Source organism: Taurulus bubalis (assembly GCF_910589615.1).
Source record: "Taurulus bubalis genome assembly, chromosome: 6".
NCBI lineage: Eukaryota > Metazoa > Chordata > Actinopteri > Perciformes > Cottidae > Taurulus > Taurulus bubalis.
This window is the reverse complement of record NC_136594.1, coordinates 11,569,095-11,583,080: the sequence shown is the minus strand read 5'-3', so window position 1 is coordinate 11,583,080 and position 13,986 is coordinate 11,569,095. Positions and strand designations below refer to the sequence as shown.

The 13,986-nt window shown below is 41.7% G+C and overlaps 1 protein-coding gene across 1 annotated transcript in view; it reads right to left on the bottom strand.

Annotated features, from left to right (window-relative positions):
* Positions 1-2,332: 2,332 nt before the first annotated feature.
* The window catches only part of fbxo41 (F-box protein 41), a gene marked incomplete at both ends in the record, with an annotated part of 30,210 nt that continues 18,556 nt past the window's right edge, over positions 2,333-13,986 (bottom strand). The window contains 10 exons of the mRNA XM_079219734.1: positions 2,333-2,395; positions 4,050-4,165; positions 4,551-4,709; positions 5,061-5,179; positions 5,287-5,382; positions 5,531-5,683; positions 6,033-6,148; positions 6,279-6,514; positions 8,972-9,360; positions 11,230-11,303. Of these exons, the coding sequence (XP_079075860.1) occupies positions 2,333-2,395; positions 4,050-4,165; positions 4,551-4,709; positions 5,061-5,179; positions 5,287-5,382; positions 5,531-5,683; positions 6,033-6,148; positions 6,279-6,514; positions 8,972-9,360; positions 11,230-11,303 (1,521 nt within the window). The remainder of the gene's footprint in view (positions 2,396-4,049; positions 4,166-4,550; positions 4,710-5,060; positions 5,180-5,286; positions 5,383-5,530; positions 5,684-6,032; positions 6,149-6,278; positions 6,515-8,971; positions 9,361-11,229; positions 11,304-13,986) is intronic.

The following is a 13,986-nucleotide window of genomic DNA, read 5'->3' as shown; positions in this document are numbered from 1 at the left end:
CTCCAATGAATCAGTACCAGTATAGAATAACAATATGCAGTACTGGACAAAAATAAATGAACATCCACACCCACCCACCTGGAACATCATCACTAAAATATGCAGCTACACAAGTCCGCATGAACATGTTTGACAATAAAGCCGAGACCCCAAAATATCAGCTCGCAACTCCACTTGTCAGTGACTTAAAAAGAGCCGCCGTGACAAACGCCTGCTCGGCTCATCGGTCATCGTGCTCTGGTGCACACAGAAAAATGAGGTGTGCAAGCTCAAACGGTAAACATGTTGCAAGGTGATGATGTTCTATTAGATGTGTGAATCATTTTTCAACCCATTTTAAAACTGTGTGCATGTTTTCTCGAAAGCAAAGTGATTGTGAATGTCTAATAGGAGCTCCAGTGATTTAGTATTGCACTTTCATAATGTTTGGGGACTCATAAGAGACGGGAAAAAATATATGCAGCAGAAGCAGAATCCTGACTTTTGGTCCCCAGTATGGGTCAAGCTTAAGAAATTCCCATTGATAATATTTTCTATGGACCATATTTGTAAACGCATCTTTACACATTTTCCCCGCAGCTTGTAATGCAGCTTGCTTGTTATACATTTGCAGTTTCAAAGCCGAGAACAGCCTGATAACATTCCAAAGATTATTTTCTCAGACTTGACAAAGCTCCTCCAGAGCCAGAAGACCGTATTATTCCTTGTGAATAATAAACTGATCTTGATGTGTTAAGTTACCTGCAGCACAGAGGAGCGTACACTAAGTGCCACCACAGTATTGCTTCTCATACTTCTTGAGAATTTCTGTGACGAAGGCTAAACTAAATTGTAGCCATAAATCACACCAAATCAAATTCCTAATTTGAAGGTGATACTGAGGAGGTGATCTCTTGGTTTTAAGTTCTGCAAAATAGTAAAAGGTGATACATGTTCCTTGCTGCAAAGAGTGCAACGTGTCAAATCACACCAGCTGGCTGTTGGCTGTGTAAGTGCTTGGAAATCCAGCAGAGGGAGCCACATGGTGTCAGCGTAGAAATATAAATAAGGGGGCCTCAGCCACGATGAGCACTACAATAGGAATGGCACTGTTTAGTATGGTTAAGTATGAAAGTCACATGATGAACACTGTAACACCTGTATACACCTGGAGACCATGTTCCATATGAAACACAACACCCTTGTGCTCAGTTAGAGCTGCTTACACTCAAATCAAACTCCAATAATGTTAAGTTACATTTGATTTGAAGAGATTAACTTTCTGTACATGGTCCCTCTTCCCTCATTAATGGCACATTGGAGAAAACGCTCACTGGAATGAGGACAGACACTGTTTCAAATGGCACCAGTGTTTTGAGAGAATGGCATTATGGATCATCTTTGCAGTTAATGAAAAACATCAGATACTGCGTCCCATTCTCTCAGAGATACTACAACTATCAAAAACACTTGAGTCCAGGTTTATGACACGACGCTGTTTGTATGAGGAAGCAGAGGATGGTAGCAGAGGGTAAATGCATCGCTGCCATGCAATTGGCTAAGAAAACTGTCAAGGTATGTGTGTTACAGTGAGGCTGTCCTTGCTCTCTCCACTGTGCCTGGAGCTGGTGCAGCATGTTTTTCTCCTGGGTGGAAGCAGTAAGTGTTGAAAGTCGTCCAGTTTCAAGACACAGTAGTGCAGGGCAGGCAGGCTTGAAAAGCCTTTATTCTATCCTTGACACACAACCAAACATGAAGACTCTTAACCTTGAGTACTCAACATTTGTTAAGGAAAGCAATTTCTCTACAATTTCATACTCCTGCCACCATTGTATGTACTTCTGTGGAAAGTGTGTACGCTGTATAATGTGCTCCTGCCCACAAGCCGTTGGTGTTGAAGGTAGTCTTGAGTATATGTCAAGGATTAATACAGTGCTGTCCCCTGGCTCCAGGCGTTTCAAGAAAGAAATCTGGCTCTGTGCGACAACACAATCCTTTTTTGTGGTGAAAGCAGGAGACGATTAAGAAAAGGGAATCTGACATTTGTGTTGTGTTATTTGAGTCTGCACGCTCTAGGACCTTCTTCTGATATATAGTGCCATCGTTTGTCCAAAGAAGCCTTCTGACCAACATGAAGGAGTTATTGATTTCCCCCTTACTGGAATAGTGTATGAGTTATGGGAGTATGCACATAGGGCCTCGGCCCTGGTTCATCATGGCGATCTTCTGTTGTTTCTGTCGGTGCTGCAGACTTTTTCAACCCCGTGGAGCGGGCTCAAAACAGCTGGGTCTTTTTGATTGACCAAGCCAAGATGGCACCTCTCCAAGATTTGAAGAATCTGCACAAATTATGTTAGCAGAGACTGTCTGCTTTCACATGGAGGATTTTGGAGAAGCCGGGTCTCTTTTTCAGAGCCTAAAAGAAAAAGGATGGAAGGGATATCAGAATCAAATTGTTTCAAAGGCAATTTCTGCATAACCCTCATTTTCCCCCCTGTTGTCTTCATACCTTTATGTTTCCTACCATTAGCAGAATTATGGAATGCTATTAAAAACGTTAAAGCATTGAGATACAGCAGGTTGATGACTGTAAGCGTCCTTTTTACTTGCTGCTTTTGACACGCTTACCTAACTGCTGAGCAATCGTACCATCTTGAGTGTGATATCCAAGAGAAACACACTGTAAACTGACTCATAAAAACAAAACATAAATAAAACCTGGGATTTCACAGCTTTTATATCTCTGTTTGTGTGCGGTCAGTTATATGCATGACCCTAGTCTCTGTGAGTTAGCACCAGCGCTTCCACAACCAATCATCACTGGGACTTCCAGGATTGAGTCATGGTTTAAACAGTGTGTAGTGTGATCAAAATAGATACATCTTATCCTCTGAAGAAGTATTGGTCGAGATGTCAGTCATGTGCATACAGTCTAGCAAAAGTCCAAGAACATGTTGGCTGACAAAAGAAACATGTCCTTGCGGCAAACGCGGCGCGACAATAAAAGCTGTGTTCACACCACGTGTCAAAGGGGGCGTGGCTCATCTCCGTTGCTTATCTCCGTGAAAAGAGCTATCATTTCCGCTATCGACCATGGAAGAAATAACCTTTATTTCTGCGTTATACCTGTTGTGGAAGTCCCAAAAACGTTGGAACATCAAACGCCCTCGTGTTTGGGCTCAAAACGCCATCCATAGCCGCACACAGCTCGGTGAATTTCACCGACTCCTCCGGGAACTGCGTCTGGCTTATCTCCGTAAAAACAGTAACTGTTTCTGCCATTCACCATGGAAATAATAACCACTAGTTCTGCTTTATACTTTTATAAATACAAAATTTCAACTTGTGTGAATTCGCCCCGCGTCAAACGCGCTATTCGTGCCGCGTCAAACGTGTCATTCATGCGAAAGATCGCTTTTTCGCAAACTATTGCGTCTGTGCATTGACTTTGCATGTAAACTACTTAGGCGTCAAATTCGCGCCGCGTTTGGTGTGAACGCAGCAAGTCATCATTGCACTTGATGGATGGCAGAGGGGTTATATAGTAAAATAATAATGTACCAAAAATAACATTTCTTCTTTTCGGAGTATAAACATGCACATAAAATGTTATTCGTTTATGTGCTTACAACAGATTATCGGGGAACTGAAAGTTCAGCCAGATTGTGCAGAAGAAACATCATGGGTCTTGATTTCCCTCATGGAAACTTGTCTGCACTTGTATTGAAAGGGACGTGCTGTGACTGACGCTAAAGAAAACCTTCAAGATACTTTGGAATGTCTGGCAGACACCTGCCTCCTTATTTGGTATCAGCACGTCATCACAGTACTGAATCCAAAAAATGAGATAGTCTGACAGGCAGTGTTCCCCTCTTTGCTGTCTGTGGCTGCTAGGGCTCGGCTGGCCGAGGACCGTACAGTAACTACTGACATCAAAAAGTGAAAAATAAAAACTGATCCAAAACCGATCTGGCCAGTGCACATGGAATGGATCGGATGTTCGGAGTCTTCCCGGACTGCCCTATGGACAGTTTGCCCCGGTGTGTGTAGGGGTTGATGTGTGCTGTTACCTGAAGCTTGTTAACCATCTCATCAAACAGCTTTCTAGCTTCAGGACTGTTGGGGTCCTCAAAGTAGTCTTCGATACCAATCTGAACCACGACAGACTTCAGGTTGCGGCAAACACCTAGATGAGAAGGAGGATTTAGACAGCATTCATTATTTGTTGCTACTTTTATTTTTCAGGGTCAACAGTATGTTCTCATAATATCTTTTTACTTATCTATAAAAATCATTAATAATTCAACTATAGTTTTCTTTTCCTAGGTTATTCTTACAGCTGCCTTAATGTAACAGTAACCTACATTGTTTTAGCCTAACCGCAACAACAAATGTGTATCGCCCGATGTTAATAATACCTCTATATCACTGAACTATTGCACAAGATGCAGCACAGTCTTGTGGGACCAGTATTAAGAATCAAATCAGAGCGAGAATACTACAGTTAACAGTTAAAAGTTGCATATTCTCCACAGGATCTAAGGCAGTAAATCAGCAGTATTCAAACTCACTGTTGAAGTGGAGCAGGGCTTTGGGGGTGACTGGTGTGGAAGTGAGCACCAGCATCTCCAGACCTTTCAAGCCCTCTCTGCAAACCTCTGCTGCCACCTCCTGGTTGATTTCACTCACATGATCCAACTCCAGCACCTGCAGTCGCATGCAGTTCCTCGCTGGTGGTGGTGGGAGGTTGAAGGGGGTGAATGGAGGTGAGGAAATGCAGAGATGGAGAAGAGTGTCGAGATAAGATACAACAGCAAATGTTACAGTTGTGCACATAGGATTGTTTTAAGTCTCAACCAATAGTGCTTGAAATGCAAATAAATATAGGAATACATTGACAGCCAGATATGACAATAATATTGTTTAATCATCTCTGTCCCTTTTCTGTTTCTGCATATGTGATTGTGGTCGTGATTTAAAAAGCAGGGTAAGGATGTTTGAGTACTTAATAAGTGCTGTAGCTAAAATCACTGAAAGGAATAAACTACAAGCTGAATGGTATATTTTTAAACAATATTTACCAAGCGAGGCTAGCCCCTGAATGCCACATCCAGCCCCACCCACACCAAGAGCGCGGAGGTGTGGCCAGCATCTTCCAATCGTCTGCAGGCATCGGTTACTGAAACGAGCAGGTTGTTGACTAAAAGAGACAAAAATATGGTCAATTGTCATTCATTTATCAAGCACTGATATCAGGACAGATACAATATTTGGTATTAATCAAAAGTATATTTCTTTGTCTATTACCATGGATGTAGTGGCGCCACCTGTAGGGATATGATGTCTCTACAACCTGCTCCGAGGGCCCAGATCACCTCCTGGCCAACTGGATCTGTGGCACTTCTGGAACACACAAGTGTAACGTTACACAAATCACACACATGTCAACAGCATAACACTGAGTATAGTCTTATGGACTCATTCAAGCAAAGTCACTGTGGTTTAAACTGTAATGTGTGTGCAGAGATGGGACCTGGGTGTACTGGTCTACCTGTAGGTTACAGCCTGCAGAGCTCGGCAGTAGCAGCTGGCCAGCCAGAGGGAGCGATCGGTCAGCAGGTTGGGGCAGTGTGAAATCTTCAGTATTAGAAGGTTGCTTCCGGTGGCCTTTAACAACGCCTCCAGACCTTCTTCCAGACCGCCACTTAGATGGAAACGTGAGGGAAGGTCAACAGAAAAAGACAGAGAGAGAGGAAGTAATTTGCCTGTCCTTCAGAACAGCACTTCTACCATTTATAGTACATAACAAAATTTCCTCCAGTGTTTGCAGTGGCACAGGAAGCAGTGTGTCTGTTTTGTCAGAGCAGATTCAAGCTGCAATGGTACTCTGATCCTTCACATAAATCATGTCGACACAAACATCTTCACTTTCTTCGATCAAATCGAACTTCTACTCCCGTCTTCTTTCAGGAAATGAAAACTGATGGTTAACATGCAGATCCAATCAAATAGCAGAAAACAACTCCTCTCACCAATCACTATTTGTGTCTTACCGTGTGCTTTTAACATACTCCTCCTTGATTTCCTTCTTGCCCCGCTGTCTTGGTTTGAGGTTTTGCAGGATGAGGGAGTGCGTCTGAGTGCACCACTGAGACATTGTGCTCAGGAACTAAAGCAGAAATATGTGGATCAGTGAAGATCTTCATAATGCACAGCAAAGATGATGCCCAACATTATACTGCTTTGAATATGCTACTGATTCATAGTCTGCACACGGGATATAGATGTTCACTATGCACCTTGGAAGAAATGCGAGCGTTCTCTAGCAGCACTCTGGTCCACACAGCTGGATGACGAGCCACAAACTTCCAGTCCCGGCAGACCTCAGCCGCTCTCAACAGGGTTTTAGTATCCAGGTAGGTAAAGATGCAGAAGAGAGCTGCGCGCATCTTCAGGATCTCTGGACTGATCACCTCGTTTGATCTGGACGGGCTCTTTTCATGACGGCATGGCTTGTAGACCCCATCAGACCGACCTGTGGCAAGATAAAGGCTTTTAATCCTCTTGAACACAATGTGGGGTTCCACAGAAGTTTTGACCGTCAGGCCGCTGTGTTCAATTTGGACGAAGTTTTCAAGGAAGTTGGAGTTTGGAAGTAGAAAGTCACTATATTTTTAAGGTTTCGGTATATTCTGGTACAAAATTAAAGCCGGAAGAGGATATATCCTAATTATTGTCCCTGAATATCTACACTGACTTTTAGTCTTTTAACTGTCATAAACCAAAAAACTATTGGCTCAGCTGTGAGACTTGACAAAACTAAGAAACAAGAAGATTACTACCTTTTAAATCTTAACCCTGGATGTCAAATTGTTTTAACTGTCATTACTTTTAGTACTTCATGGCCAGATTACATCTTTTAATTACTTTATATTTATCAACCTGCATGCAGTCTGAGGTCCGAAGGCAAGAACTTGTTGGCTGTTTCCATAGTTAGATGTAAGACGCAAGGATTGGTTTACATTTGTATGTCTATATTTGGCATTGTACCACTTGTTTTTGATGATTTTATCTTTGTTTTTTGTCAGGCACTTTGTAACAGCTGATTTTGATACTGAACAACTGGAACACATACACCTGATTATGATTATCATTATATGAATATGTAAAGATATATGATACAAATAGACAGAATGAATTGAAATGTAAGCTTGTTGAGATGGTCTTTAGTTTATTTCCATTAACGAATGAACAATGTTTAAAAGATATTCTGTCACATGGTGGCGCCAACCTTCAACAAGACACTCAATGAGATTACATAATTTTTTCTTTGCTATCTATTGGCTTATACCATGTGTCCAATCCAAGTCTGTTTTATTCCTCCCAGCAAGATAGCTCCTAGATGACTCATTTCATCTTTGGCCTTGGAAGGCGCCTGCTCAAAACCATCAGGGCTATGAACCAATACTTACACTCTCGCTCGCTCGCTCTTCCTCTTTCTTTCTCTCTCTCACACCACCTACGCTCAAGACTGCCAAATGCACTAAAAAAGCCGAGCTGTGCGTTACATGCTGAGAAAAAATTGTGTGATAGATACCATCTGATAAAACCTGGCAGAGACTCTCCAAATAAGGAGAACTACGTCATAGCAGAGGAATGCCAGTAACATGGTGAGTGTTACGTGAGAAAAACCTTTTGAGTTCACGGGGGCAGTCATGGCAGTTCATACCAATTTGTCATAGGGCTCTGGGCTGGCCCAGTTTCGCTCCATCCCGGACTGCATCAGTCCGCCTGATATTTAGAAGAAACCCGACAGCAGGTGAAGTAAAATGGAGGGCAGCAGTGAGTTTAAGGATTTTGGCAGCGCAGGAAGTTAACAGAGAGCTGCACAATCTGTGGTGGATCTGAAGAAATGAGCGGGCATGATTGGCGGTCTGACTTGGCGACTCACTTGTAGAAGCAAAGCTTGGTATGAGAGAAGGAACTGAGATGACACAACAGGCAAACAACGCTCTCATTAATACAAACGACATACAAATAAATTGTTTAGCAACAACAGCAATGTATGACTTGGTCTACTCATCAACAGACATACTGGTGGGATATAAAAGAGTGTTGAGTTTATCAAATTAAATGTATTAATCCCTTTCTTGTTGGTTTGTATCAGCTGTTCTTTTTTGTTCATGCAATGTTGGACAAATTAAATACTTTTTTCAGTTTTCTGATTGATGCTTCTGCAATTTGGACACATACAGTTTTGGGGTTATTTGTCTCAAGATGCTTTAAAAAAAATCACATATCAGACTGCGAGGAACTTAAAAAATATATGTTGGTGGCCCCTGTGGAGTAGTGGTTCTGAGCACCATAGAACATCTTTAGTTTTCCACTGCAGCGGGGTCTGACAGTCTGCGCATTAAGAATAACTATAAAATGTGTCTTCTCGTTGATGGTCTTGTTTAATTATGTAGGTCATATAGAGGCATTAGCATTAAATTGAGACTTTTTCATAGCCAGTTAAACGTTCCTTGCAGTATAGCTTTAAATAGCTAAGAATGTAACCAACTGGCGTTGCAGCTATTTAGGTAAACTCAAGTTCATGTATATAGCCTGAAATCAGAGGGCTGTAAAGCACACTACACTCTCTGTCCTTAGACTCGTGATTTTGATAAGAAAAACCTTGAGAAAGTTACTTCAGACTTGAAGTAATTTTTCATGAAATGTTTACATCTACTGCAGCAGATATGGGGCCTCTTTCCTCAATGCTTACATTATGAGCTCATGGCTAATCCACGCTAGAATGAGCTTTGGTCAGTGACACAGCTCCAGCAACATTGCATCTCAATCTGACCTAGATCCACATTAGTTACTGCTCTTATGGGAGTCATTTTAAGGCCTTTGTTCTATGAATCCTGGCTCCCATGTGTCTGGATGTTTGATTGGAGAGTTTGACAGAGTTATCTAAAAAATAAAGAACTTCTCAGAGAGTCGTTACCTGTGTTAGGGCGATATCCTGACCTGCCGTGGTGAGAATAGGGAGGGGCAGACTGCTGGACTTCAGCCACAGCTCTCCTGTCTTGTTCCCACATCTCCACCTCAGATTCGGTGGTCCGGGAGCCCACGTCGGACACGTCCCCTTCCTCGCCTTCGGTGCTGTTCCTGTAAGGTCGCCGTTGCCAGTTCTGGATAGCCTGTTTACGAAGACCCCAGTTCCTCGATCCTCCACCGCCACATCCTGGGGAGTGCTCGTAACCCCCCTCACCCAGCCGGCACTGCATTTGATAGTACTGAGCCTCGGGACAGTCCTCCATGGGATGCATCTCAACGCTGTCACTGTCGTAACCTCCAGAGCCCTGTGACACAGACTTGATCCGCCCTGATGCTCTGCAGGAAAAGAGAGCAAACTGTACTATAAATAATGATGGTAAAATAATGTTTACAAAAAAATAATAACTTGATGATCAATATGCAAGAGAGACGGTTCTTTGCATTTGTAACATGTCATTTGCAAATGGACACAGTTAAGCTTCAACAATGTTTCTGTCGGATAGAGCATGACTCGCTGTTTCTCTCGTTTCCAGTCTTCATGCTAAGCCAAGCTAACCGGCTGCCATCTATAGCTTCATATAAGGGCCCAAAAAGCAAAAATATACTCTATATCCTTTGGGGACATGTTCATTTGATCCCTCTGATTATTAGTTCTGTAGAGATTTCAGTTCCTTCAGTCCAAAGTAACACCCTTCCACTCACAAAATGTATCATTGTTATCAATTAATTTGACAGTACTGGATGCACTTCCAAAACCAAAATGAACCACAAATAGGTACCAGCTGCTTTTTAGAGTATTTATAAAGGCAGCTTTTGTACATATTGTTAGAATAGTTAAAATAATCCACCAGCAAAGACAAGTAATGAACAGTTGCAAACATCAGCTTCTCAAAAAGTAGGACATTTGTTTCTTTCTTTGTTCCATTTCTGCCTTCTCATAGTGTCTTCCTCTTTCTCTCATCATTATACGAAGAGCTGAAGCTTCTGCATAAATCATTTTAGGAATAAAAATGAAAGATAATCACAGATCATACTGCAGGTAGCACTTGCGGGGGGGAAAGGATACACGGAAGATGAGATGCAAGTCATGCAACAAATATGAATTTAGATTACGTAAAATCAAAACAGAGCAGCGTGTTTATGGTTTCAACAATCTAAACTGTGGTTCATTACAGTTTAATGAGCTGGTTGTAAAGCAGTAACCTGATGAAAACTGCTTAAATGTTTTGTCAACATGAAATCAAAAGCAAGATATAATGTCATGAATTGTTCCCAATTATGCTCATGATTAGCAATTTCTAATGAAGGATTTCAGGGTGTGTATCCAAAATGTAAATCGCATCCGAGTGAAAATATAAAAAGGCTCAATATTCATTGGAAGAAATGAGATATGCTGTTTGGAATTGAATGAAAGCACAAGAGAATAAGCAAAAACTGATTTTGATATTATTATTATTTTTTCTTTTAGAATTTTTTTTATTGATTTTTTAACACTTTATATAGGAATAAAGAGCAGTACCACCCCAATCATGTGGGGTATGCAGAGCATTACATTCAGTTGTGAGTATCTTGGAGGGGGGTTGTGTCTCTTAGTTCACTCTTGATTTTGATATTTTAAAGAGGAAAACGTGTAATTTGTAATAATTAAATAGATAATAATGTATTTTCAAGCAAACTGTCAGATGGACACATGTAGACACATGACTGTTGGTAAGATCACTATCTATAAATCACCAAAAATGAAGACATTCATCCCTGATAAAGAGCTATTAATAACCAGACAACAGCTTTAGAGAGTTGTTGTTGTGCCACTGTGTGTATGTCGTGCCGTCAGTGATTCAATGGAGAAGGCCTGACAGGTTCTCTGTGGCGTCACGTTAGGAAACACATTCACATACCGACTGGGAAGGACAGTCGTGGTAGTCATAGTATTATGGTGCAGCCATGTGTCTGAAATCTCCAGCAGGGACACAGAAATACTTCAGTCACACCTCATGGAGAGAGACACCTGACCTGTACCTCCCCCCTCTACTAAATGAGAGTCTGACGAAAAATGGGATATATTATATAAAAGTGTAATACCTTATGTGCATATCTTAATTAATGTGAGAGTACAACTACACGTGTGAGAAGATGCTCTATTTTCAATACTAAACAAGCTGAATGCAATAAATCTGTTATCGTGTAAGCAGTGTGCTGACTTACCCTGTGCTGGGGGACGAACGTCGTTCTGACACTTGATACATGCCTCTTGTGCTCCCAGAGTTGCTGGAGTTTCTCTGGAGAGACACAAACACGCAGAAAGAAAAGTGCTATCAGTAATAATTACACAGTACCCGTAAGCTTCCTGAGACATTGCCCTGGCTCAAGTGTATTCCTTAGTCAGCTCCTGAAGAGCGGATGGCAGTGTTGATAATATGACTGTACCATTAACTTTCAGATAAGTGTGGAAAGTACAAGTTTTTCATGACATACGCAGGCGTTAGCATTTTCTTAAATATTACAAAAACAACACACATCAAACTATCATGAGAGAAACAGTATTACATTGTAAAGCCACAGATAGATAGCTCTGCAATTAAAATTATTAAAAACAAAACCATTTTTGACCATGAATTACCAGAACAAATTGCACAGAAACATCCTGTCATTTTATATCAACATTGTGTCCAAAGTTGACAAAAGGGTTCAGCCTCTGTGGAGCATGAATCTGCCACAGGAGAAGGCCAAAGTTAGTAGGAATCATCCACAGGAGATCATGAATATCCATGACAACCTTCATGGCAATCTGGCCAGTAGTGGTCCAGACATCTTGCTCTTGGACCGATTGACTGACTGACTGACTAGTCCTTACGCAACACAAATAACCCCCCAGCATCTTTACTACTTATTTGGCTGTGGCTCTAGAGGCAGGGGAGATTTTTAAGTGTATTTGATGGCGGGTGTGCAGCCTGACTCTCACTCTCTTTATTTGCCTGAGAGCAAAATCCTCCTAGTCAGTCTTGTGCCTGTGCATTGAAGTATGTGGTGTGTAGTGTTTTGTATGTGCGTGTGAAGCCCTGCCATGTGGAACTGTGCGTACCAGACTGGCGACGTGCCACAGAGGGATAATGTGCACAAACACAGACACTGTCACTCCCTCCCCCCTCTCTCTCTCTCTCTCTCTCTCTCTCTCTCTCTCTCTCTCTGCTTCTACTCACACAGCTTGTTTCTGGCATATTGCCAGTTAAAATGGACCATGGAGGAAACAGCCAAACACCATTCGTTGCTCTCATTCCTGGCCAGCTTGCAGTGAAAGCACAACAGGGACAAATCTCGCAGAAATGAGAAAAGGGTAAAACTCAAGTTTTGGTCTTAAACTGGAGCAGTTCTCTATGTCTCCCTCTTGTTGTCTCTCTGTTAAAAGGCCAAACGTTTATGAAATACTATGATCCACCTTCCACTTGCTCTGAAGAAAGCATGAGATTTAACTTGATTACAGCTAGAGAGTGAGCAGGAAACAAGCCATCCATCGCTTCTCTCGCGGTCAGTCCTAAAATACCTCTGTGGCTTTAAAATCCAGTCTCCTAGGAGATAAGGGCGACCTCGCTGATGTCGTGACAGAGAGACGGAGAGTGAGGTTGTGAGGTTGGTTGGGTGTTATCTCCGGGCTTCCCTTGACGTGTAACAAGGTGCCAACCAGCCTGTGACTCCACACTTGTACTTGTCATCTTGATTATTCACAGTCCCACAGGAAACTGACTGGTGTTTAAATCCAAAGAGAGGACGTCTAAATATAGGAAGCAGTGTTTTGGGTCAATCGCAGGTCTAATGGTTGAGACAAAAAGTATATTTACTGTTAAAATGTATGCGACTAAATCGCGTTTGCTAGAAAAATGTCACGAAACTATTTCAGACGTCTTTGCAACAGGTTAATGTTCTCTCATTTCTCTCAGATATGTACAACATTACGTCCGATTCAAAATCCTGTTGCAACCTCAAACAAGAGCAAGAACTGGTTTCCATGGCAGCACACATATCTGTGCAATGAAACAGGTCACCCCTTTTTCAAGAGGTGTTGGATAATAATTTGAATAAGTGACAATTTTGTCATCGCATAATAAGGCAAAAAGAAGAGGGGGGAAATGCCACAATGGAAGCTGCAGAAAGCCTGAGGGCAAAGGGCTGATCTCAAGCTTCCGGAGCATGAGGAAGCTTTTCATACGAGTACACTCTCTGGTCAGCCTGTCGTCTGCTGCAAAGCTTCATTATTTCTACTGTTTTTTTATGCTTAATTCAAAGCAGACAGAGATGGAGCCTCTAATTTCACTTTGTTACAACCGTAAACCAAACTTTATGATGAATGAGCAACACTACAAAACAAAATGCTGTAGATACAAACAAGCTAGTTAAGAAGGCCGGCTCCATCATTGGCTGCAAGCAGGAGTTTCTGGAGCAGGTGGTGGAGAGGAGGACACTGAAGAAACGTTTGTCCATATTGGACAACCTGGACCACCCTCTCTACCACCTACTGCAGGGTCAGCGGAGCACTTTCTCCAAGAGATTCCTCACGCTGCGCTGCAACAAGGACCGCTACAGGAAGACGGCAATACGACTTTACAATAAGTCACCGCTTGCCAGATCCTCTGTGGATTAACCACTGTACATGTTTATGGTTATCTACACTTCACACTTTACATATTATATTACATACATTATTTGCATTTTTGCACTCTCCTATTGTTTGTTGTTGCTGTTATTTTTATTTACACCTCACACACTTAATATGCACATACATACTTGCACTCTTGCACTTCTACTGTTTAAGTTAATTTAATTACTAAATTAATACTCTGTTCTTCTTTCTTTCATCCAGCTATTTCATTTTATTGTTATTTTTATCTTTATTTGTATTAGTATTATTATTGCATACATCTTATATATCTTTCATCCCTGTTGTTTTTATATCTTATCTTATTTTCT